The 24643-nt window shown below is 35.9% G+C and overlaps 1 protein-coding gene across 3 annotated transcripts in view; it reads left to right on the forward strand.

Moving 5' to 3' along the window:
* FAT4 (FAT atypical cadherin 4) overlaps positions 1 to 24643 on the forward strand; it is a 197103-nt gene that overhangs the window by 128795 nt on the left and 43665 nt on the right. For 2 of the 3 annotated variants that reach the window (XM_010356398.2, XM_010356399.2), the window contains exons 7-9: positions 2794 to 2974; positions 16591 to 16841; positions 18745 to 23094. In XM_010356398.2, coding sequence (XP_010354700.2) covers positions 2794 to 2974; positions 16591 to 16841; positions 18745 to 23094 — 4782 coding nt within the window. The remainder of the gene's footprint in view (positions 1 to 2793; positions 2975 to 16590; positions 16842 to 18744; positions 23095 to 24643) is intronic. The other variant, XM_010356400.2, reaches the window with a different exon arrangement.

Below are 24643 nucleotides of genomic sequence, written 5' to 3' on the forward strand. Positions count from 1 at the left end.
CTGTAATACAGAAAACTATATAATAAAAAATAGACTTTTCATATTTCAATTTCTATGGGTTCTTTAGTCTCTAAAATAAGTACAAGAAGAACAATGAGAAACATGGAATATAATTTATGTACTAGGTAGTGTCCTAAGCACATTACATTCTTCTCAATACCCCTTTGGGATAGAGTCTATTATTATTCTCATTTCACAGATGAAGACTGATTTTTAGTGAGTAGAGTGAAGTATCAGTAAAAGAGATTAAAGAACCCTGCATCTCCTCCCATCCTTTGCCTCTCTGGAACCTTGATTAATATATCCCCTCTTTCGGTGTCTTTCTCTCTTCCATGGCATCCCCTTTTGCTCACACAAATGCACACATATTCCCTCAGTAATTTTTTGTTTGTTTGTTTGTTTGTTTATGCAACTGGTGGGAACTCTACTAACATTATTCAGAACACTAACTTCCATTTCATAAAATTATATATAGTGAAACACACATTCAAGAAATTTAAGCCAAACATTGGTACTCAACAATACACTCCAAAATATTTATTTTAACCTGAATATATTGCTTGTGAGAAATTTCAAATCTATGCCAAGATTATTGTGCTCAAATGTCCCACAAACTTAATCTGGCCAGTAGTGAAGGTCTTCCCTGTTGGGCCTTCTCTCCACCTCCTGCCTGGTGCTCTTCTAGGCTCAGTGACAGCACTGCTTGTCCAGACCCCCAAAGCAGCACAGGGAGCAGCACTGTTCCCCCTACTGGCAGTACCATCCAGCTTCTTGCCAGTGGTAAAGACTCCAGGGCTGCTTTACCCGGGTCACATCTCAGTGACATTCCTCACTAGATCTGTGGCCTTGAAAAAGCTACTTAAACTTTCTAAACTTGAGCTTACTTATATACCAAATGGAGATGACAGCAATGCTGATTTATGGGGATTAGACAGTTTATGTAAACTTCTTAAACCAGTGCATGCATATCTAAGGACTAAACAAGTATTTACTGTTATTGATATTTCTTTTAATATGTTGCACGGAATTTTTACAGTCTTATTTGATGTGTTTATTGTATCCTATATTCATATCTATTTTGTTGTGTGTGTGAAATATTTGTTGCATAATTTTACCATTGCTTACAGTAAGCAAGTACTAAAAAGGCATTTAATTTTTTTTAAGTTTATAGTTCATTATGTATATTACCAACAGATTGAGGGCTATTTTTCCCTTTAATGCAAAATCAAACACTAATAGGTAAGATTTCTGCAGTCATAAATTTTACATTAATTTTTTAGATATTTCTTAAACGTCAAATTTTTCTGACTATTTGAATGTTACTTTAAATGAAATACTTAATATAAAATATCTTTATATATATATATGGCAACAATAATCAGTGTGCAGTCTAAATTTAATTGCATCATTTTCTGGGAGGTATCATGGTTCTTTATTGTGTCTGCTCAACCGGGTATACACATTCTTTCATCTAACCTAGAATTCACAAAAATAACAGATCTCCAAAACCATTTCATTCCATAATTTTTCCATCTGTTGATTTTGGTTCCTATACATACATCTGAGCATAAAAGCTCATTGGTACTAGGCCATGAGTAATTACAATCTAAGAACATAGAAAAACGATTGAATAGTGGTAAAGGAAACACCAGCAAATCACATGATTATTAGAAAATAATATTGTAAGGTTGTGAATCTCAATACCATTCTGTGATAATGAGGGCATTCCATAAACATTTTACAAATAAATGAATGAATGGTTTTATTTACAGAATATCGAATGGTGAAGTTAAGTAGGATTTAAATATCATATTAAGGGAAATCACTTTATTGAAGGTAAAGTAGTATCTTAGGCAGAAAAGGAGAGTGTCTGGGGCTTTATTCTATTTTACATAAATGCAGTTAAATGGACCTTCGTTGTTTCTATTTAGAAGAGTTTCAGTTTGAAAAACGGTTTTGAAAACACAATCAGTGGCAGATAATTTGCCTTTCAGTTATGGGGACAATGCACAGAATTCCAAGCAATATGGCATCTAGCCTTCACCACAAAATGAGTCTCTAACTCTGTGTAGTACAGATAGTGTGACCTAAGTGTTTGGCAAATGTCGGGTTTTCACGGTATATTGATAACAGCTGGAACAGGAAATAAAAATGAATCATTTCACATTACACTGAATTTTAAATAGAAGCAGCACAAATGATTCTGAGTTAGCTCATCATTATAAAACTATTCTAGCACGTGGAAGATAACACTTTTTGAGATATAACTTGAAGCTTTTTTTCCTCCCACTGACAGGTGTTGATTAGTATGGGAAAGGGATTTAAATACCTCAGAAACTCTTGAATTTGCGATAGTAACAATGATAGTTACAGCTGAGAGTCCAGTTTTTAACATTGCCTTGTTAGTTGGCCAGCTCTTCCATGCCTGTGGGTATTCTTCAAATCTGGCTTTGAGCTATTCAAATGTAATTTCAGAGAAATTACCAGCAGTGCCTCTTTTGTGGTATTTAAATGATATTGTTGTGTTCTACATTGTCGAATCAGCACCTTTAAAATAGAATAAGAGCATGACATATACTTTTCGTGCAGAGTTACTAGGAAAGAGTTGAAATTCTAGTTCACAAATGAAAATATTTTTCTTGTAACAAAATTTAAAATGCTTACTTATGTGTTCAGAAATTTTACTTTGATGTTTCCTGAATTCTCTTTAGTAATTCTGTCTACAGCTAATTATCATTAAATTTGTTATTTTTTGTTTATAAACATTGAGATTCGATTTTCTTTTCTTTTTAGGATCCCCTGCCCTGACTGGAACTGGAACAGTCAACGTCATAGTAGATGATGTCAATGACAATGTCCCCACATTTGCCAGTAAAGCATATTTCACAACAATTCCTGAGGATGCACCAACTGGAACAGATGTTTTATTGGTAAATGCCTCAGATGCTGATGCTTCAACAAATGCAGTTGTAAGGTCAGTACGTTTTCTTTTGTAAAGTTTGGCTATTTTCTCATTAAACATTGATTTTTGAACGACATGAATATAATGTTTAATTAAATGAACATTACATTAACACATATCCTGTTATTGTTATCTATTGCTGGTAGCTCACAATTCATAAAATGAGGATTCAAACAGTAAACATTCTACTTAGTACTCTAAGATTTTATTTAATTTTTATTTAATTTATATTTTTATCATATCTCATGGTTTTGTAGTTTGGGACTACACTAGGTGCTTCTTCTGTCTCATGAGGTTGACTGATGGCACTTCACAGTATTTACGTGATAACTGGATGATCTGGAGGGCTCAGGATGACTTTGCATGCCTGCTGCCTTGGCAGGGTTGGTTGGAAGGTTTCAGATCATCTAGGCCCCCTCTGTCCTCGAGTAGTCTCAGAACTTCCTGATGTGGTTCTTTAGCAAAGTAGTTGGACTTTTTACATGGTGGTTCTCAACTCCAAGAGCCACCAGTGAAAACTCCCAGAACTCTCGAAGGTCAGACCCAGATGTGCCATAGCAGCACCTCTCTAATACTCTGTTGGTCAAAGCAGTGATGACCAGCCCAGATTCACTGTGAGGAAAAACATGCATCACTCATTGATTGGAGAAATGTCAAAGAATTTTGACCATTTTTATTCCACTGCTAGCCTTAATAAGAATATTTGTGTACTCTTCATTTAGTAAATGTATTTTACTTTGCTTAAATCCTCTTAAAATAGAGAACATAAATATGATAACTTGTTCAGAGAGGATGTGAAAGAAATTGAGTTGTAACATTTTACTGACCTAGCTTGTCCCCTTCTTCCGTATCTATTCGAAACTATAAGAAATGAAGATTTCCAAATATTCTAGAGAAAAACTCACACACATAAATATTTTATACCACTCCTCCACTTTCTATAGGCTGGTATTAGGTAAATTAGAGTTGCTTAGAGGGCTATCAAAGTAATGGAGCAGAAGATAAAATTTGAGGCATTAAGAATTATCAGCTATGGGTAACAGATATACTGATATGGTAATGATTTGATTGATGTCTTATTTTGTTGTTTGCTACCAATTTTCTTTCAACAAAATCATTTTGGAATGATTTCAACACACACATTTTAAGAAACACATTCAGACCATAATACTTGGTCTCTCTAAGGAATTACCTTTAAGCTGAAAGGACTGAGCTGTGGGATGGAATTAAGCACGTTGTGTTATCTAAGAAGGTCAGCATGTCTGGACCAGAGTGAGAAAGGAGTTAGAGAGGTAGGATGGGGCTAAATCATAGGCCATGTAAGGACTTCTAAGCCATGATACAGAATTGGGGTTTTCCAATTTACCTTTAGGTGGGAAACTACTGAGGAGTTTTAAACAGAAGAGACACATAAACTGGTCTACATTTGCATAGAATCTGATGAGAGAGGATTTATGGAGAGAAACCAGTGTACCATTTAGGCACTAATGAATATAGTTATCCAAGTAGAGTAACTTTATACTTATGTGGAAAAATGAAAATTGAGCAAATAGATTTGGGTCATGCCTTTGAAATTGGACGTGAGATCAAATGAAAGAGAGAAATCAGAATCATCTAAGTTTTCCACTCAAACACCTATGCAGATCATGATATGATATCATTTACTTTATTTACTCTGGTTTGATAAAATCTTATTGGAATATAATGTATTTTATGGTTGGTGTTAATAACTCCTTGCTATTCATAGTATCCTGAAGAAAATCTAATCTTTCTTCAGGTTAAAAGAGCTATTGTTTTAATTATTCATCTCCCATTTAAATTTTACACGGTTAGGTTATTTACTGAACAACTGATGGGATCTCCAGGAACATAAACTTTTATGTGTCTTATAAGTTACTTTTTTCCAATGATCTAGCATGATTTTGCATATAGCATCCAGCCAACAGATGTTTCTTTTTTACTTCTGCCTGTTTCATCAAACTTTGTATTTCTACAAATGGTATACTTACTTCAAGTTATACATTTTACTACACCTTTAGCATTTTCCTTTCTAGAAAATCAGCCTATCCAGATTATGTCTTTGCCTTCCACATATCTATTCCAGAGCTGAGCTTTTACAGCTAAGTATCCTCTTTTCTCCCAAGTGGACTAAATCTCTACTCAAGCTTCACTTCTAATTCTTCTATATCACAACCCTGGAGAAAGTCACGTACGCCACTGACAAAGTCAACATTCTAAGGAAAATTTCTTTCTTTTCTTTTCTTTTCTTTTCTTTTCTTTTCTTTTCTTTTCTTTTCTTTTCTTTCTTTCTTTCTTTCTTTCTTCTTTCTTTCTTTCTTTCTTTCTCTCTCTCTTTCTTTCTCTCTCTCTCTCTCTCTCTTTCTTTCTTTCTTTCTTTCTTTCTTTCTGTCTCTCTCTCTCTCTCTCTCTCTTTCTCTCTTTCGAGATGGACTCTTGCTCTGTCCAGGCTGGAGTGCCATGGAGCGATCTCAGCTCACTGCAACCTCCGCCTTTCGGGTTCACGCCGTTCTCCTGCCTCAGCCTCCCCAGTAGCTGGGACTACAGGTATCCACCACCACGCCTGGCTAGTTTTTTGTATTTTTTAGTAGAGACAGGGTTTGACCGTGTTAGCTAGAATGGTCTCGATCTCCTGACCTTGTGATCCGCCCGCCTTGGCCTCCCAAAGTGCTGGGATTACAGACGTGAGCCACCGCTCCCTGGCCAGGAAAATTCCTTAATATATGTTATTAATCTCTTCCCATTCAATTTCCTCCAACTCTTTAATTCAAAAGTTACTCATTTTTCTCATGTGTCTTCAAGTTATCTCTCTTCCTTGAACCATGTAGATATCTATATAAATGCTCATTTACCTAAGTTAGCATAGCTACAGAAATGCTCCAAATATCTGGTGTTGAATTCTGGTTCTTTTATTTGCCTGCCATTGTCTAGGAAAGTCATTTTAATGCCTCAAAGGCTTAGTTTCTGCATCAATAAAAATGAACTTAAAAATTTATACTTTACAGTTTGTGGACAAACTTTACTAACCACCTACTATGTATCAAACAGTATGTATGGAATCAGTTAATATCCATAAATATCTCTGGCATAATTATTAGGACATAGAAGTCATTAAATTAATTCAAGGTTTTTTTTTTTTTTCCTTTTATTCTTCTCATATCATCTTTTTTACTCCTAATATAGTCTTTCTTTTACAATATCTGGTATATAACAGTGGTTGACCCTCAAATAAATGCATTGAATGATTTTAATATTCTCTAGAATAGCTGCTTATACTCATTCTATTTTTACTACAACATTCTTGAAAGGTTAGCTTCACAGCCTATTTTCTCTGGTCATTTATTCCCAAAAATCTTTAGTCTGTTTTTTTTCCTTCATTGCTTTACTGAAAAAAGGCCCTGTCAGAAGACTACTGAAATTTCTCAAGTTCAGTGACTTTTCTAAGTCCTTATTCTCCTTTACTTTTTTCATTGTTCATGCTATAGGCCAGACCATCTTTTCTTTTTGGCATTTTTTTCCTCCTCAATGTCTATATAAACATTATTTTTTATCATCCTGCATCTCTGATCACACACAGTTTGTCTTCTGTTTCTCCTTTTTCTCTCCCTGGAAAGTAATTTGAGTAATTCTTACTGCATTATTTTCTCAGTACTTTCGTGTGTGTGTGTGTGTGTGTGTGTGTGTGTGTGTGTGTGTGTGTGAGAGAGAGAGAGAGAGAGAGAGAGAGAGAGAGAGAGAGAGAGAGAGAGAGATTTATTCCATTAATGCAAGCATCAATTCCGTGAACAAAACCTCCAAATCTGTGCTATCAATTCTGATTCCACTCCAAAACTTTCCACCCATATTTATAACTGGCTGATAGACATATTACACTGGAGGTTCTGTTAGCATCATAAACACAGTGTACCTAAAATTCCTTACTTTTCCTGTTTCTCATTTTGGTTTTCTGCTTTGTCTTAATAATATTGCCTTGGTTTGTTTTTTACCACACCTTGCGGCTAAGGGTCATCTTCTTTCTTATACTCAATCAGTGGACGAATTCTCATGTTTCTTCTTTCCTAATGCGTCTGGCACTCATTCTTTTCAGTGCATCCCTTCTGCCAAGATCCTAGTTCAGTCCATACTTACATCATGCCTGTACTATTATAATAAAAATTAACTCAATTCCACGACGCTAGTTTCTAATCCTTCCAATCTGTGTAGTACACTATCCTGTAAAATTATGAAGTCCTGACTATACATCAAAAACTTTGTTAAACTCTAAGGAGTTTGACACTCTAAGGCCCATAAGAAGTACAATTTAATAGAAGAGATAGTTTTGTAATTTCTTAAGTATAGTACCATATAACAAGTATAGTTTAAGCACAGAATAGGTGGAAAGAATGGTATAGTCGATGATACTTCAGTGACACTTGAGAAAATCAGTAGAAGCTTCAAATAATTAATAAGTTTTAGAAAGACAGAAAAGTAGTTTATGGAGAAATAAAGTAATGAAAGATATTCTAGGCAAAAACAGTATCAGGTGCTAAGGCAAAGAGCTATGCAAAAGCATGGCATTAGAGAAAGAAAGTATTTCCATATGGTTAGTGTGGTTTAGGAGTGGACTTTGTATATCGTATAAAAAATTCAAAATTTCTTTCTGCATCTAACGAGAGAAACAATGGAAATGTTTTAAGCAGCAAGCATAAAAACATGACTAGTTTATATTTCATAATGATTTCTCTCTCAGCATTATGGGAAATACTTTGTGCAAAGCAAAGCCTGAGTCAGTGAATTAAAGGGCAATGGCAGAAGTATGCCTCAACATGAGCATCTCTTGGCTCTGCTTTAACAATTATACTTCCTCAAAATCTTTCAATTACATTTTGCCTATGGTATAACTCCAGGTCTTCAAATTCTAGTCACCCCATAAATGGCCCCAGCATCTTCCCAAGCTAATTCTGCAAAACTCTGCAACATATGGCCAAAAATTCAGCATTGCTGGATCATTTTCTGCTCACGGGATGAGGATCTGTGCTTTCCCAAGCCTTATAGGTTTGTTCAATTTATTTGATATCTTTGACCAGAGCTTGGCAAACTGCTACCTGCAGGCCAAATTGGGCCAAGTGCCTGTTTTTGTAAATAAAGTGTTATTGGAACACAGCCATGCCCATTCATGTACCTATTGTCTATGGCTGCTCTTGCCATATGATGGTAAGCTGAGTATTGCAACAGAGAATATGTGACCTGTAAAGCTGAATATATTTACTATCTGGCCCATTATATAAAAGGTTTGCTGACTACTAGCCTAGACCTTCTTTTTTTCTGCCTTTTTGAACACTATTGAAAGATTGGTAGCCCCTTTACAACTTATGTTAAATTTAGCCTTCTCTGAGAAGGCTTTTATTTTAATCATTCCAGTCAAGAGTGTTCTGTCCTCTGAATACCTACACTGACACCTCTTTACTGTTTCATAGCACTTTACTGTTTTGTAGTTACTCTTTTTTTGTATCTTTCTGTTGTAAAGGGTATGAACTTAAACCAGGATTTTTTTTTTTTTTTTTTTACCTACTTAACCGTGTCTCTGTTTTGGTTTTTTTAGTCCCCTTATCCATTTAACTATCTAAATATAGGTTGAGCATCCCTAATCTGAAAACCCAAAATCTAAAATGCACCAAAATCCTAAACTTTTTGAGCATCAACATGATGCCACAGGTGGAAAATTCCACACCTGATACCTTTGCTTTCTGATGTTTCAATGTTCACAATCCTTGTTTCAAGCAATTATCAAAAATATTAGATAAAATTATCTTCTGGCTATCTATATGAGGTATATATGAAACATAAATGAATTTTGTGTTCAGACTTGAGACCCATCCCCTAGATACCTCATTATGTATATGCAAATATTCTAAGATCCAGAGAAATCCAAAACACAACTCGTTCCAAGAATTTTGGATAATGGATACTAAACCTATATATAGATAGATTTGGATAGATTGTATATAATAGACTATTACATTATACATATATATTACATAGGTCCTATTATGTTGGTAAACTTAGACTTTTGAAGGCTCACCGTTTATCAATTACAATGCCAAGTGCTCTTTATAAAAAATATTTTTAATACTCAAAACTACCAAATAAAAATAGTAAAATGTGATCTCCATTTTACAGATAAAGAAGGCTTAAAAATGTTAAGAAATTTTTGTGAATTTAAGTGTTATTAATGGGGTTTAAATTTATGTCCAAGTGAACTATGTTCTAAAGTCCAGTCTCTTTTCTTTCTTTTTTTTTTTTTAATTATTATACTTTGTGTTCTAGGGTACAGGTGCACAATGTGCAGGTTTGTTACATATGTATACATGTGCCATGTTGGTGTGCTGCATCCATTAACTCGTCATTTACATTAGGTATATCTCCTAATGCTATCCCTCCCCCATCCCCCGACCCCACAATAGGCCCTAGTGTGTGATGTTCCCCTTCCTGTGTCCAAGTGTTCTCAATGTTCAATTCCCACCTATGAGCGAGAACATGCGGTGCTTGGTTTTCTGTTATTGCGATAATTTGCTGAGAATTATGGTTTCCAGCTGCATCCATGTCCCTACAAAGGACACAAACTCATCCTTTTGTATCGCTGCATAGTATTCCATGATGTATATGTGCTACATTTTCTTAATCCAGTCTGTCATTGTTGGACATTTGGGTTGATTCCAAGTCTTTGCTATTGTGAATAGTGCCACGGTAAACATAGGTGTGCATGTGTCTTTATAGCAGCATGATTTATAATCCTTTGAGTATATACCCAGTAATGGGATGGCTGGGGCAAATGGTATTTCTAGTTCTAGATCCTTGAGGAATTGCCACACTGTCTTCCACAATGGTTGAACTAGATTACAGTCCCATCAACAGCATAAAAGTGTTCCTATTTCTCCACATCCTCTCCAGCATCTGTTGTTTCCTGACTTTTTAATGATTGCCATTCTAACTGGTGTGAGATGGTATCTCATTGTGGTTTCGATTTGCATTTCTCTGATGGCTGGTGATAATGAGCATTTTTTCATGTGTCTGTTGGCTGCATAAATGTGTTCTTTTGAGAAGTGTCTGTTCATATCCTTTGCCTACTTTTTGATAAGGTTGTTTGTTTTTTTCTTGTAAATTTGTTTGAGTTCTTTGTAGGTTCAAGATATTAGCCCTTTGTCAGATGAGTAGATAGCAAAAATTGTCTCCCATTCTGTAGGTTGCCTGCTCACTCTGACGGTAGTTTCTTTTGCTGTGCAGAAGCTCTTTAGTTTAATTAGATCCTATTGTTCAATTTTGGCTTTTGTTGCCATTGCTTTTAGTGTTTTAGACATGAAGTCCTTGCCCATGCCTATGTCCTGAATGGTATTGCCTAGGTTTTCTTCTAGGGTTTTTTATGGTTTTAGGTCTAACTATTTAAGTCTCTAATCCATCTTGTATTAATTTTTGTATAAGGAGTAAGGAAGGAACCCAGTTTCAGCTTTCTACATATGGCTAGCCAGCTTTCCCAGCACCATTTATTAAATAGGGAATCCTTTCCCCATTTCTTGTTTTTGTCAGGATTGTCAAAGATCAGATGGTTGTAGATGTGTGGTATTATTTCTGAGGACTCTGTTCTGTTCCATTGGTCTATATCTCTGTACCATACTGTTTTGGTTACTGTAGCCTTGTAGCATAGTTTGAAGTCAGGTAGCGTGATGCCTCCAGTTTTGTTCTTTTGACTTAGGATTGTCTTGGCAATGCAGGATCTCTTTTGTTTCCATATGAACTTTAAAGTAGTTTTTTTCCATTTCTGTGAAGAAAGTCATTGGTAGCCTAATGGGGTTGGCATTGACTCTATAAATTACCTTGGGCAGTATGGCCATATTCACGATATTGATTCTTCCTATCCATGAGCATGGTATGTTCTTCCATTTGTTTGTGTTCTCTTTTAATTTCACTGAGCAGTGGTTTGTAGTTCTCCTTGAAGAGATCCTTCACATCCTTTGTAAGTTGGATTCCTAGGTATTTTATTCTCTTTGAAGCAGTTCTGAATGGGAGTTCATTCATGATTTGGCTCTCTGTTTGTCTGTTATTGGTGCATAAGAATGCTTGTGATTTTTGCACATTGATTTTGTATGCTGAGACTTTGCTGAAGTTGCTTATCAACTTAAGGAGATTTGGGGCTGAGATGATGGGGTTTTCTAAATATACAATCATGTAATCTGCAAACAAGGACAATTTGATTTCTTCTTTTCCTGATTGAATACCTTTTCTTTCTTTCTCCTGCCTGATTGCCCTGGCCAGAACTTCCAACACTGTGTTGAATAGGAGTGGTGAGAGAGGACATCCCTGTCTTGTGCCAGTTTTCAAGGGGAATGCTTTCAGTTTTTGCCCATTCAGTATGATATTGGCTGTGCATTTGTCATAAATAGCTCTTATTATTTTGAGATATGGTCCATCAATACCAAATTTATTGAGAGTTTTTAGCATGAAGAGCTATTGAATTTTGTCAAAGGCCTTTTCTGCATCTATTGAGATAATCATGTGGTTTTTGTCTTTGGTTCTGTTTATATGCTGGATTACATTTATTGATTTTCATATGTTGAACCATCCTTGCATCCCAGGGATGAAGCCCACTTGATCATGGTGGATAAGCTTTTTGATGTGCTGCTGGATTCGGTTTGCCAGTATTTTATTGAGGATTTTTGCATCGATGTTCATCAGGGATATTGGTCTAAAATTCTCTTTTTTTGTTGTGTCTCTGACAGACTTTGGTATCAGGATAATGTTGGCTTCATAAAATGAGTTAGGGAGGATTCTCTCTTTTTCTGTTGATTGGAATAGTTTCAGAAGGAATGGTACCAGCTCCTCCTTGAACTACTGATAGAATTCACCTGTGAATTCATCTGGTCCTGGACATTTTTTTGGTTGACAGGGTATTAATTATGCCTCAATTTCAGAGCCTGCTATTGGTCTATTCAGGAATTCAACTACTTCCTGGTTTAGTCTTGTGAGAGTATTTTTTTCCAGGAATTTTTCCATTTCTTCGAGGTTTTCTAGTTTATTTGTGTAGAGGAGTTTATAGTATTCTCTGATGGTAGTTTGTATTTCTATGGGGTCAGTGGTGGTGATATCCCCTTTATCATTTTTTATTGCGTCTATTTGATTCTTCTGTCTTTTCTTCTTTATTAGTCTTGCTAGTGGTCCATCAATTTTGTTGATCTTTTCAAAAACCAGCTCCTGAATACATTGATTTTTTGAAGGGTTTTTGTGTCTCTATCTCCTTCAGTTCTGCTCTGATCTTAGTTATTTCTTGCCTTCTGCTAGCTTTTGAATGTGCTTGCTCTTGCTTCTCTAGTTCTTTTAACTGTGATGTTAGGGTGTCAATTTTAGATCTTTCCTGCTTTCTCTTGTGGGCATTTAGTGCTATAAATTTCCCTCTACACACTGCTTTAAATGTGTCCCAGAGATTCTGGTATGTTGTATCTTTGTTCTCATTGGTTTCAAAGAACATCTTTATTTCTGCCTTCATTTAGTTATGTACTCAGTAGTCATTCAGGAGCAGGTTGTTCAGTTTCCATGTAGTTGAGCAGTTTTGATTGAATTTCTTAGTCCTGAGTTCTAGTTTGATTGCACTGTGGTCTGAGAGACAGTTTGTTATAATTTCTGTTCTTTTACATATGCTGAGGAATGCTTTCCTTCAACTATGTGGTCAATTTTGGAATAAGTGTGATGTGGTGCGAGAAGAATGTGTATTCTGTTGATTTGGGGTGGAGAGTTCTGTAGATGTCTGTTAGGTCCACTTGGTGCAGAGTTGAGTTCAATTCCTGGATATCCTTGTTAACTTTCTGTCTCGTTGATCTGTCTAATGTTGACAGTGGGGTGTTAAAGTCTCCCATTATTATTGTGTAGGAATCTAAATCTCTTTGTAAGTCTCTAATGACTTGCTTTATGAATCTGGGTGCTCCTGTATGGGGTGCATATATATTTAGGATAGTTAACTCTTCCTGTTGAATTGATCCCTTTACCATTATGTAATGACCTTCTTTGTCTCTTTTGATCTTTGTTGGTTTAAAGTCTCTTTGATCAGATACTAGGATTGCAACCCCTGCCTTTTTTTTTTTGTTTTCCATTTTCTTGTTAGATCTTCTTCCATCCCTTTATTTTGAGCCTATGTGTGTCTCTGCATTTGAGATGGGTCTCCTGAATACAGCAAACTGATGAGTCTTGACTCTTTATCCAATTTTCCAGTCTGTGTCTTTTAATTGGACCAGTTAGCCCATTTACATTTAAGGTTAATATTCTTATGCGTGAACTTGATCCTGTCATTATGATGTTAGCTGGTTATTTTGCTTGTTAGTTGATGCAGTTTCTTCCTAGCATCTGTCTCTTAACTGTTACTAAAGATCATGTTCTCCCAGTAGACAGTATAATGCCTATAACCCTAGTAGAGCTCAGGAAGAGGCAAAGAAGTTCAAAAAAATCAAATGGGGATATTTTAACTTTACAAAAGCTATAGTTGATTTAGGGTTCAGATCACAGTGGTCTCTGTTTATTCAAATAATTTAAAATATTAATGTATTCTCAAATTAGAAAATAAATTAACATGTTTATTGATTTTCATTGAACTAAATGTGAACAAATTCTATTTGACACAACTTGACTGAGAGTCCATGTTGGCCTTAGCAATTGGTACATTTCTCATCTTCACTACATTCCCTCAGTTGAGTTTTACCTTCCTTCTACTGCGGTATAATGGAAAAAGTGCATGTTGAAGTCTTAAAGACAGAAATTCAAATTCTAGATCTGCTATTTATGGATTGTATGTTTCTTTGTGCAACTACCTTATTCTCTGTTAGATTCAGATTCCTTATTCCTAAACAGTCAAAACTAAGAATAAACTGTAAGGATTGTTTTGGGATTTAAATAAGAGCATATATAAATTACCACATAGTGTGCTTGATATGCACTAAGAAATCAGTAAGTTCCTGGAAATATTTAAATAACAGCATAATTGTCTAACTGTTAAGAAGATACCACAAGACACAATCTAATAAAGATTTTAACTTTACAAAAATTAATGCAGGCCAGAAAAGCAATAGAGGTCATCAGAGGGGATGAGAATAGAACCAAACCTCAAGTAAGAGATGTGGCAAAAATCTAGACATATTATCTTAACTGTCAATCTAGGTACAGAGCTTCTTGTGTTTCTTGGGTTTTATAAGGACTTTGAAGTATAAATTTGCATCCGACTGGTGTTATATAGAACATCTCATATTTAAAATATACTTTTATATGCTTTAGAATCTAGTGAAGTCTAGAAAAAATTAATTAGATATTAATGACAATTTACTCATTCATTGTAAAAAAGTACTAAATATATTACCTACTTTAAAATAGACAATCATACGGGCAATAGCATGTTCAATAGCATAAAATAGGAAAATCAGAATTCTTAACATAGGTTTCTTTGTCTGTGTTCTGCTGCTATAGTCACAGACTGGGTAATTTATAAAGAATAGAAGTTTATTTGACTCACATTTCTGGAGGCTGGGAAGTCTAAGGGCATGGGGCCTGCATTTGGTGAGTGCTTCCTGTCTGTTATTTCATGGCAGAAGGGCAGAAGGCATCACATGATGAGCAATCATGTGAGACAGAAAGAGGAAATAAAGCTGAACTCATTCTTTTATCAGAAGCCCATTCCCTCAACAACTAAATCTCACTTCGGTGATAATGGCATTAATTCACTCATAATGATGGAACCCTGATGGTGTAATCACCTCTTAAAGGCCCTACTTCTTAACAGTGTTACAATTCTGTTACAATGACTAATTTCAAGGTGAGTTTTGAAGGGAACATTTAAATCATAGCAAGTCATTTTGAATGAATCATTTAGTGAAACTGTACTAAAGGCCACACCATTTGCCTGTCAATGCATTATGTTTAATAATACACAATAGTCTTGACATATATAAAAAATCCAGATGAAAATTTACTTTTTTTATCAATCTCATTTTATTTGTATATGTGAATATTTATAGGAATAAATATTTGATTGAACCTTGATCCTTGCCATTATAAAACTAAAAAAGTTTATGGCAGTATGGCTTACTCTTTTTTTCCTATTAAATTATTTGATTACTTCTACATCCACTGATAGCAACAAGGTTCCAAAAATAAGATTACACAATTCTCAAATTCGGTTTTCTACACTTCGTAAAATGATAAGGTCTTTTGATTATTTTTTGAGTCCTGAATTTTCAAGTTTTTAGAATTCATGTTTAAAACTTGATATTTATATTCTGATAAAGAGGATAGATATTATCTACTGTAAAGGGCAATAATTATACTTAATAGTCACTTCTGGTCCAATAACTATAGTTAATGCTATTTTCACATATGCCTGATTTTGTCATGTGATTTGCCAAACGTATTAAAAATCTGAGTGATGCAAAGTACTTTATCAATACTGAAGCCATTTCTCAACCAAACTACTTCTCTATTCTTTCCCTGTTTTGCTATCATTTTATAAGACTTCTAATATTTTTAAATATAAGTTCCTCAACAGTTGATTATTTCAGTAAAGTGGGATAAAAAGTGCTGAAATATTTGTTTTAAACTGTGAGCATAATAGGAGGATTGAACATATTACTGGCTGCAATATAGACTTTTTTCCCCTGCAGTTTATATTAGGTATATGCTGTTGCTATGTTTATATAGACACAAAGCAAACTGTAGAAACATGCAGTCAACTCCAACAAGGGTATTTCTTTGTTGGTATAAAAGAAGAAAACTTTTAAAGATATCTATTTCCATGCTATTGTTCAACTTTAAAAATTATGGATCATAGCCAATTTCTGAACCTTGAAGCTTAGCTACTTCTTTCCTGGCTGATTTCTGGAACCCCACCTTATACACAAAATCAGGAGTATATGCAGACAACTTTACTCTTCAGAAAGGAGAGGGAAGCTTTTCTCAGTGGAAACTCCTGCCTGTTAACCTATCTGGTTAGCATCAAAACATCCATGAAGATGTCATACCTCTCCTGACAAGAAAGCAACAAAACCATATGAGGAATGACAAAGACAGAATGAATCACTAGAAAGGTCTTTGTATAAATAATCAGTCCTTGCATTGTTCTGAGAAGCAGATACATGTCAAATACAGGTTTTGCCTTAAAAGAATACAATTTTCAACTGATCTTCTCTGGTTTATTATGGTATACAGCAGAAAAATAATTTTTAGTTTCATTTAAAAGATATTCATTTGTAATCCTGGCCACTAACCACAATATTAAAGCAAGTCCCCTGATTTATGCTTTTTGGCTCATTTATTTAAAGCCTTATGGGTTTGTTCGGTGGCCTTGCACAACTTAAGAGTCCTACAAACCTTCTGAAGACTTCCTTGACATCACTGGACATCTCACAATAAACATTGTCAATGTGATGTTCACAGGAAATTTGAAATATTTATTAGCTAGATCTAGTTATATTCTTTCCAACATTGTTGTATGATCTTTCTTGTAATGTTTTCTTGCATTTCTACCTCAGTTTTTTAATTATAGTAAATAGAAGTTACAATATTAAAACTATATGACCTATCCCTATTTCTGCTTTCTTCTTTAGTTATAGGATCATCGGTGGAAACTCTCAGTTCACGATCAACCCATCCACAGGACAAATCATCACAAGTGCATTGTTAGATAGGGAAACAAAAGATAATTATACTTTGGTGGTAGTCTGCAGTGATGCGGGACACCCAGAGCCTCTTTCCAGTTCCACCAGTGTGCTTGTCACTGTGACTGATGTCAATGACAATCCACCAAGATTTCAGCATCACCCATATGTCACTCACATCCCATCTCCTACTCTTCCAGGTAATCAACCAAACTCTGAGGCCACATGGATATAAGCAAACTATGTATCAGACATTTCTATAAAAATAGTTATGGTATTTTACATACATATTTCTGATATAGGCTAATTTTGCAAATCCTCTAAAATTCAGGTTTTGTCTAGTGGAAATGAAAAAAATGCTTGAAACTTGAAAATTAACCCTTTCTTGCCAGACTAATTGTGTATAAAGTTTTATAGTTGTTATATATTACTATTTCTTAATATTACTTGAATATTAGAAATAATTAACATATATATTACATCATAGTTAATGATATTTATGGCCCGAGGAAAAATTATGTGCAAGTTTCCTAAGAGGAGGGGCATTGTCTCCATTTTGCATGCCATACCCCACTACCTGAAACGTGATCTGGGAGATAATAGGCATTCAAATATAGTTGTCAGTGGAAAATGAATATTTTACTTCAGTTTTTCATAGATGCCTTTTCAAAAAGTTTAATAAATTGATACTTCTTGTTAATATTTATTTTATCCCAGGTTCTACAAATGAAAATTGTTCTGTTAGTAAGTTTATGGATCCATTTATGAATCATTTTCATATTGACAATATGCTTTTATCTTTCTGTATCTCTTTAAATTTAGTTTGGCATTTGCTAAGAAAGGCATACTCTCTTAAGTACTGCACAAATCTGCCATTTTTAATTTTTAAAATGAGTGTTCAAAGAGGAAAATATAGAAATATAGCTCATTGTTGATTTAATCTTCCTTGCTTGGAAATATTTTGATTAGAAAAAAATTAACAGATTGAGTAAACAGATCCTCCTTTCAGTGATCTTTGATCTTCTATTAATCTGAAAATGATACCAATCTAAAATATAAGATTCATAAATGTATGTGCCAACTTTCTATCAAAAGGAAATGTCAATATCGAAGTGACAAATACCTGCTAAAGGTCTTCAGATGAAGTGATGTTGGCAGGCATGGTTCTAATTACATCCAATGTGTGGTGGTGCAAGATAGAATTTCCTATGTAAAATGAGGTATGCTTAAGCATCTTTTCCTCATTAAACTTATTATAATTAATCAGAATCACTGGCCTTTTTAAAATAAAGGATATTTTACTTTTGTTACCGTTTCTTCTGTAGGGGTGAGAGTCACGTTTGGGAATGGTTTCTGAATGAGTAGATTGAAAATATGTCCTTATGGCAGCTTTTCTGCATATTTTTACTACAATCTGTTTCATTGGCACTCAGTGTAAGCACTAACTTTCGGAGTCCAAAATGAGTCCATTATCCCTCAATTCTTATTTCTTACTACTTTACAATTATTTTAATTGGCTTATATATATATATATATATCTGTGTATGTATATACACACACATACACATACATACTTTTTCTTCGTCTGTTGATAGTTCACATATAAAGGAATTTTGTCATAAAACAGTGGGGATAAGGAATCAATGGTAATGAACATATGATTTTTGTTGACACAATTACATATAAAGTGATTGGAAGATATTTTAAGACATACTAGGGCAATGGTATCTTTGCATTGGGTAGAGGCATAGTGCTTTGCAGAGCTCGCATATTATGTTTCTTGGAATGTTGTTTTATGTGCAGATTTTTCTCCTAGAAACTATGATTTTTGCATGATTAACAAGTTATTTTCCCTATGCTTCTCTCAAAAGCATACTGAAAAGTATTAAATCCAACAGACTGTAAATTTTAGTTAGAAAATGGCAGGTTAGTCTCTGAAGACAATCATAAAGCAGATTTGACTTGTGAACTTCTGAGAAAATATAGGAGATACTGTTCTCCCCAGTAATCATGAGAAAATAAGGTCACATCAAGCAGCAATCTGCTACCAAATATTTTATTTAAATTCCACATGATTATAACTGCACACTCTCTCTTTTATAGGTTCCTTTGTCTTTGCGGTTACAGTCACAGATGCTGATATTGGACCAAATTCTGAACTGCATTATTCTCTTTCGGGTAGAAATTCTGAAAAATTTCACATTGACCCACTGAGGGGAGCCATTATGGCCGCCGGACCACTAAACGGAGCTTCAGAAGTGACATTTTCTGTGCATGTAAAAGATGGTGGCTCATTTCCAAAGACAGATTCTACAACAGTGACTGTTAGATTCGTGAATAAGGCAGATTTCCCTAAAGTCAGAGCCAAAGAACAGACATTCATGTTTCCTGAAAACCAACCAGTCAGCTCTCTTGTCACCACCATCACAGGATCCTCTTTGAGAGGAGAACCTATGTCATATTATATTGCAAGTGGGAATCTTGGCAATACTTTCCAGATTGATCAATTAACAGGGCAGGTGTCTATTAGTCAACCGCTGGATTTTGAAAAGATACAAAAATATGTGGTGTGGATAGAGGCCAGAGACAGTGGTTTCCCTCCTTTCTCCTCTTATGAGAAACTCGATATAACAGTATTAGATGTCAATGATAATGCCCCAGTTTTTAAGGAAGACCCATTTGTATCTGAAATATTGGAAAACCTTTCCCCTCGAAAAATACTTACTGTTTCAGCAGTGGACAAGGACAGTGGACCCAATGGACAGTTAGATTATGAAATTGTTAATGGCAACATGGAAAATAGTTTCAGTATCAATCATGCTACTGGTGAAATTAGAAGCGTTAGACCTTTGGACAGGGAAAAAGTATCTCATTATGTTCTAACCATAAAATCTTCAGACAAAGGGTCCCCTTCTCAGAGTACTTCAGTAAAAGTCATGATTAACATTTTAGATGAAAATGATAATGCCCCTAGGTTTTCTCAGATATTTAGTGCCCATGTTCCTGAAAATTCCCCCTTAGGATACACAGTTACTCGTGTCACAACTTCTGATGAAGACATTGGGATTAATGCAATTAGTAGATATTCTATAATGGACACAAGTCTTCCATTTGCAATTAATCCCAGCACAGGGGATATTGTCATAAGCAGACCTTTAAATAGGGAAGATACAGACCGTTACAGAATTCGAGTTTCTGCACATGATTCTGGGTGGACTGTAAGTACAGACGTCACAATATTTGTGACAGACGTCAATGACAATGCTCCAAGGTTTAGCAGACCTTCCTATTATTTAGATTGCCCTGAACTTAATGAGATTGGTTCCAAAGTAACTCAGGTATTTGCCACAGATCCTGATGAGGGATCAAACGGACAAGTGTTTTACTTTATAAAATCTCAATCAGAATATTTCAGGATTAATGCCACCACTGGAGAGATTTTCAATAAACAGATCTTAAAATATCAAAATGTCACTGGCTTCAGTAATGTGAATATCAACAGGCATAGTTTTATAGTGACATCTTCAGATCGAGGTAATCCTTCCTTAATTAGTGAGACAACAGTTACCATCAACATAGTGGACAGTAACGACAATGCACCTCAATTTCTTAAAAGTAAATATTTCACTCCAGTCACCAAAAATGTTAAGGTTGGTACGAAGTTAATCAAAGTTACAGCAATTGATGACAAAGATTTTGGACTGAATTCAGAAGTGGAGTATTTCATTTCTAATGATAACCATTTAGGAAAATTTAAGTTGGACAATGATACGGGGTGGATTTCAGTAGCATCCTCCCTGATTTCTGACTTGAACCAAAACTTTTATATCACGGTCACTGCAAAGGATAAGGGAAACCCTCCACTTTCTTCCCAAGCAACTGTTGAAATAACTGTCACTGAGGAAAACTACCATACGCCTGAATTCTCTCAAAGCCACATGAGTGCAACTATCCCTGAGAGCCATAGCGTTGGGTCCATTGTCAGAACTGTTTCTGCAAGAGACAGAGACGCAGCGATGAATGGCTTGATAAAGTACAGCATTTCTTCAGGAAATGAAGAAGGCATTTTTGCAATCAATTCCTCTACAGGTATATTAACACTAGCCAAAGCTCTTGATTATGAGCTATGCCAGAAACATGAAATGACAATTAGTGCTATAGATGGAGGATGGGTTGCAAGAACTGGTTACTGCAGTGTGACCATAAATGTGATTGACGTGAATGATAATTCTCCAGTATTCCTCTCTGATGACTATTTCCCTACTGTTTTGGAAAATGCCCCAAGTGGAACAACAGTTATCCACCTAAATGCAACAGATGCTGACTCTGGAACAAATGCTGTGATTGCGTATACTGTACAGTCATCTGACAGTGACCTCTTTGTCATTGACCCTAACACAGGAGTCATAACCACTCAAGGCTTCTTGGATTTTGAAACCAAGCAGAGCTACCATCTTACTGTGAAAGCCTTCAATGTCCCCGATGAGGAAAGGTGTAGCTTTGCCACTGTTAATGTACAATTAAAAGGGACAAATGAATATGTGCCCCGTTTTGTTTCCAAACTTTACTATTTTGAAATCTCAGAAGCAGCTCCTAAAGGTACTATTGTTGGAGAAGTGTTTGCTAGCGACCGTGATTTGGGCACTGATGGGGAGGTACATTATTTGATTTTTGGCAATAGTCGAAAGAAGGGTTTCCAGATTAATAAGAAGACTGGACAGATTTATGTTTCTGGAATTCTTGATCGAGAAAAAGAAGAAAGGGTGTCTTTGAAGGTATTGGCCAAGAACTTTGGCAGCATTAGAGGTGCAGATATAGATGAGGTCACTGTAAATGTCACCGTGCTTGATGCAAATGACCCACCTGTTTTTACTCTAAACATCTACAGTGTGCAGATCAGTGAAGGGGTCCCAATAGGAACTCATGTGACCTTTGTCAGTGCCTTTGACTCAGACTCCATCCCCAGCTGGAGCAGGTTTTCTTACTTCATCGGATCAGGGAATGAAAATGGTGCCTTTTCTATTAATCCACAGACAGGACAGATCACCGTTACTGCAGAATTAGATCGAGAAACCCTTCCCATCTATAACCTCTCAGTTTTGGCTGTTGATTCAGGGACCCCCTCAGCTACAGGTAGTGCCTCTTTATTAGTCACCCTGGAAGATATAAATGATAACGGGCCCTTACTGACTGTGAGTGAAGGAGAAGTCATGGAAAACAAACGGCCGGGCACGTTGGTGATGACCCTTCAGTCCACTGACCCTGATCTCCCTCCAAATCAAGGTCCCTTTACTTATTACTTGCTGAGCACAGGTCCTTCCACCAATTATTTCAGTCTGAGCACTGTTGGAGTTCTGAGCACAACCAGAGAGATTGACAGAGAGCAGATTGCAGACTTCTATCTGTCTGTAGTTACCAAGGATTCTGGTGTTCCTCAAATGTCTTCCACAGGAACTGTGCATATCACAGTTATAGACCAAAATGACAATCCTTCACAGTCTCGGACGGTGGAGATATTTGTTAATTATTATGGCAACTTGTTTCCTGGTGGGATTTTAGGCTCTGTGAAGCCACAGGATCCAGATGTGTTAGACAGCTTCCACTGCTCCCTTACTTCAGGAGTTACCAGCCTCTTCAGTATTCCAGGGGGTACTTGTGATCTGAATTCCCAGCCAAGGTCCACAGATGGTACGTTTGATCTGACCGTCCTTAGCAATGATGGAGTTCACAGCACAGTCACGAGCAACATCAGAGTTTTCTTTGCTGGATTTTCCAATGCCACAGTGGATAATAGCATCTTACTTCGTCTCGGCATACCAACCGTAAAGGACTTCTTGACCAACCACTACCTTCATTTTTTACGCATTGCCAGCTCACAGCTGACGGGCTTAGGGACTGCTGTGCAACTGTACAGTGCATATGAAGAGAACAATAGAACGTTTCTTTTGGCAGCTGTGAAGCGAAATCATAATCAGTATGTGAATCCCAGTGGCGTAGCAACCTTCTTTGAAAGCATCAAAGAGATCCTATTCCGGCAGAGTGGAGTAAAGGTGGAATCTGTGGATCATGACTCCTGTGTGCATGGCCCATGCCAGAATGGAGGGAGCTGTCTAAGAAGATTGGCTGTGAGCTCTGTATTAAAAAGCCGTGAGAGTCTTCCAGTCATCATCATGGCAAATGAACCTCTGCAGCCTTTCTTATGCAAGTGTCTGCCAGGATATGCGGGAAGCTGGTGTGAAATAGATATAGATGAATGTCTTCCATCACCTTGCCACAATGGTGGAACCTGTCACAATTTAGTGGGAGGATTTTCATGCAGCTGCCCAGATGGCTTTACTGGTAGGGCCTGTGAGAGAGATATCAATGAGTGCCTGCAGAGTCCTTGCAAGAATGGTGCTGTCTGCCAGAATTTTCCAGGAAGCTTCAACTGTGTTTGCAAAACTGGATACACAGGTATGACAATGTTTGTACTTTTCTCACTAAGACTTTAGCCATGTCAAGTATAATAGAAAGGAAATAATTTTATCATTTTCCAATGATTTCCATATAAATGAGCATAATTGTAACAAATGTTTTTAAACATTTACTGTTGGTCAAATACTGTTCTAAGCACTTTTTATGTATTTATTTTGTTTACTTCCTACAAGAAAACTTATGAGGTAGGAATATTTTCCAGTTTCTATAGGCAAGGAAGTTGAATTAGAGAGTAAGTAATTAAGTTTTCTCAAGTGATTCAATTACTTTGCTGTAACGTCGCTATTCAAGTCTATACAGTTAAATCCAGAGCTTAAGCGCTTAGTCTCATAGAGTCTCTTACAGGAGCAAAAAAAGAGAATAATATCTTCTCAAAAGAGTATTCTAGATATTAAAGGATATAATATATACAAAGCCTAAGATTTGGACCATTTTATGTGTTAAATAATTGTTAACAGTGATTATTGTTGATTCTTTATCATCATCCTTTTTATGATATTTTAAAATCATAGTCATCATTATTATTGAAATGTGATCCACATCACGAGAAGAGCAAGAATCAAGTTTTCAGATTTAGATTACAATGGTGTGTTATGGGGCCAGGCAAGGTGACTCATGCCTGTAATCCCAGCACTTTAGGAGGCCAAGGTGGGCGGATCACGAGGTCGAGAGATCGAGACCATCCTGGCCAACATGTGAAACCCCATCTCTACTAAAAATACAAAAAATAGCTGAGTATGGTGGTGTGCGCCTGTAGACCCAGCTACTCAGGAGGCTGAGGCAGAAGAATCACTTAAGCCCAGGACGCGGAGATTGCAGGGAGCTGAGATCACACCACTGCACTCCAGTCTGGCAACAGAGCAACACTCCGTCTAAAAAAAACAACAGCAACAACAACAAAAACTGATGTATTTCTAATGGTTGGGTAGAAAACACAATAGGCTTATTTCTCAAGAAAGCTAGAACACAACTGAGCCACAGCTTATCTTGACAGACTAGAAAGCAGCATTAAACATATAGCAGAAAAATTTTTGAACTAGTCTTTGGCACCCTAGTGGGATATGATGTCCATATATACGTATATCCCTACCTATTTATACTCCATCTCCATATCATTATTATCTATCAACCTATCTATTAGTTGATCAGTGGTTGATGTTCCTTCAAATGTGAGTAAATGTTATGCTATTGATAAATTTGAGGAGAGCAAAATTCTACCTTATAACTTGCACACTCTACATTTGTAAAGCATGCAGATTACATTGAGTTGCTCTGCAGCAGTATTTATACACATAATTTACAGTACTAGTAGTTTAGGTAGAATCAAGATAGATTGCTTTAGCTTTTGTAGATGTATTACAGAATAATATTTTAAGCAAATGCATTTGTATATTATATTTTTAAAAGTGCCCATTATGTGTATACTGATGGTTTTATATTTGGAGAACTGAATCACTTGAGGAAAACATAGAACAAGTTTGAAAATGTTGAAACAGAACATGCAGTCTTTGCCTTCTAATGAAATGAC

This window comes from Rhinopithecus roxellana, chromosome 2 (assembly GCF_007565055.1).
Source record: "Rhinopithecus roxellana isolate Shanxi Qingling chromosome 2, ASM756505v1, whole genome shotgun sequence".
Classification (NCBI taxonomy): Eukaryota; Metazoa; Chordata; class Mammalia; order Primates; family Cercopithecidae; genus Rhinopithecus; species Rhinopithecus roxellana.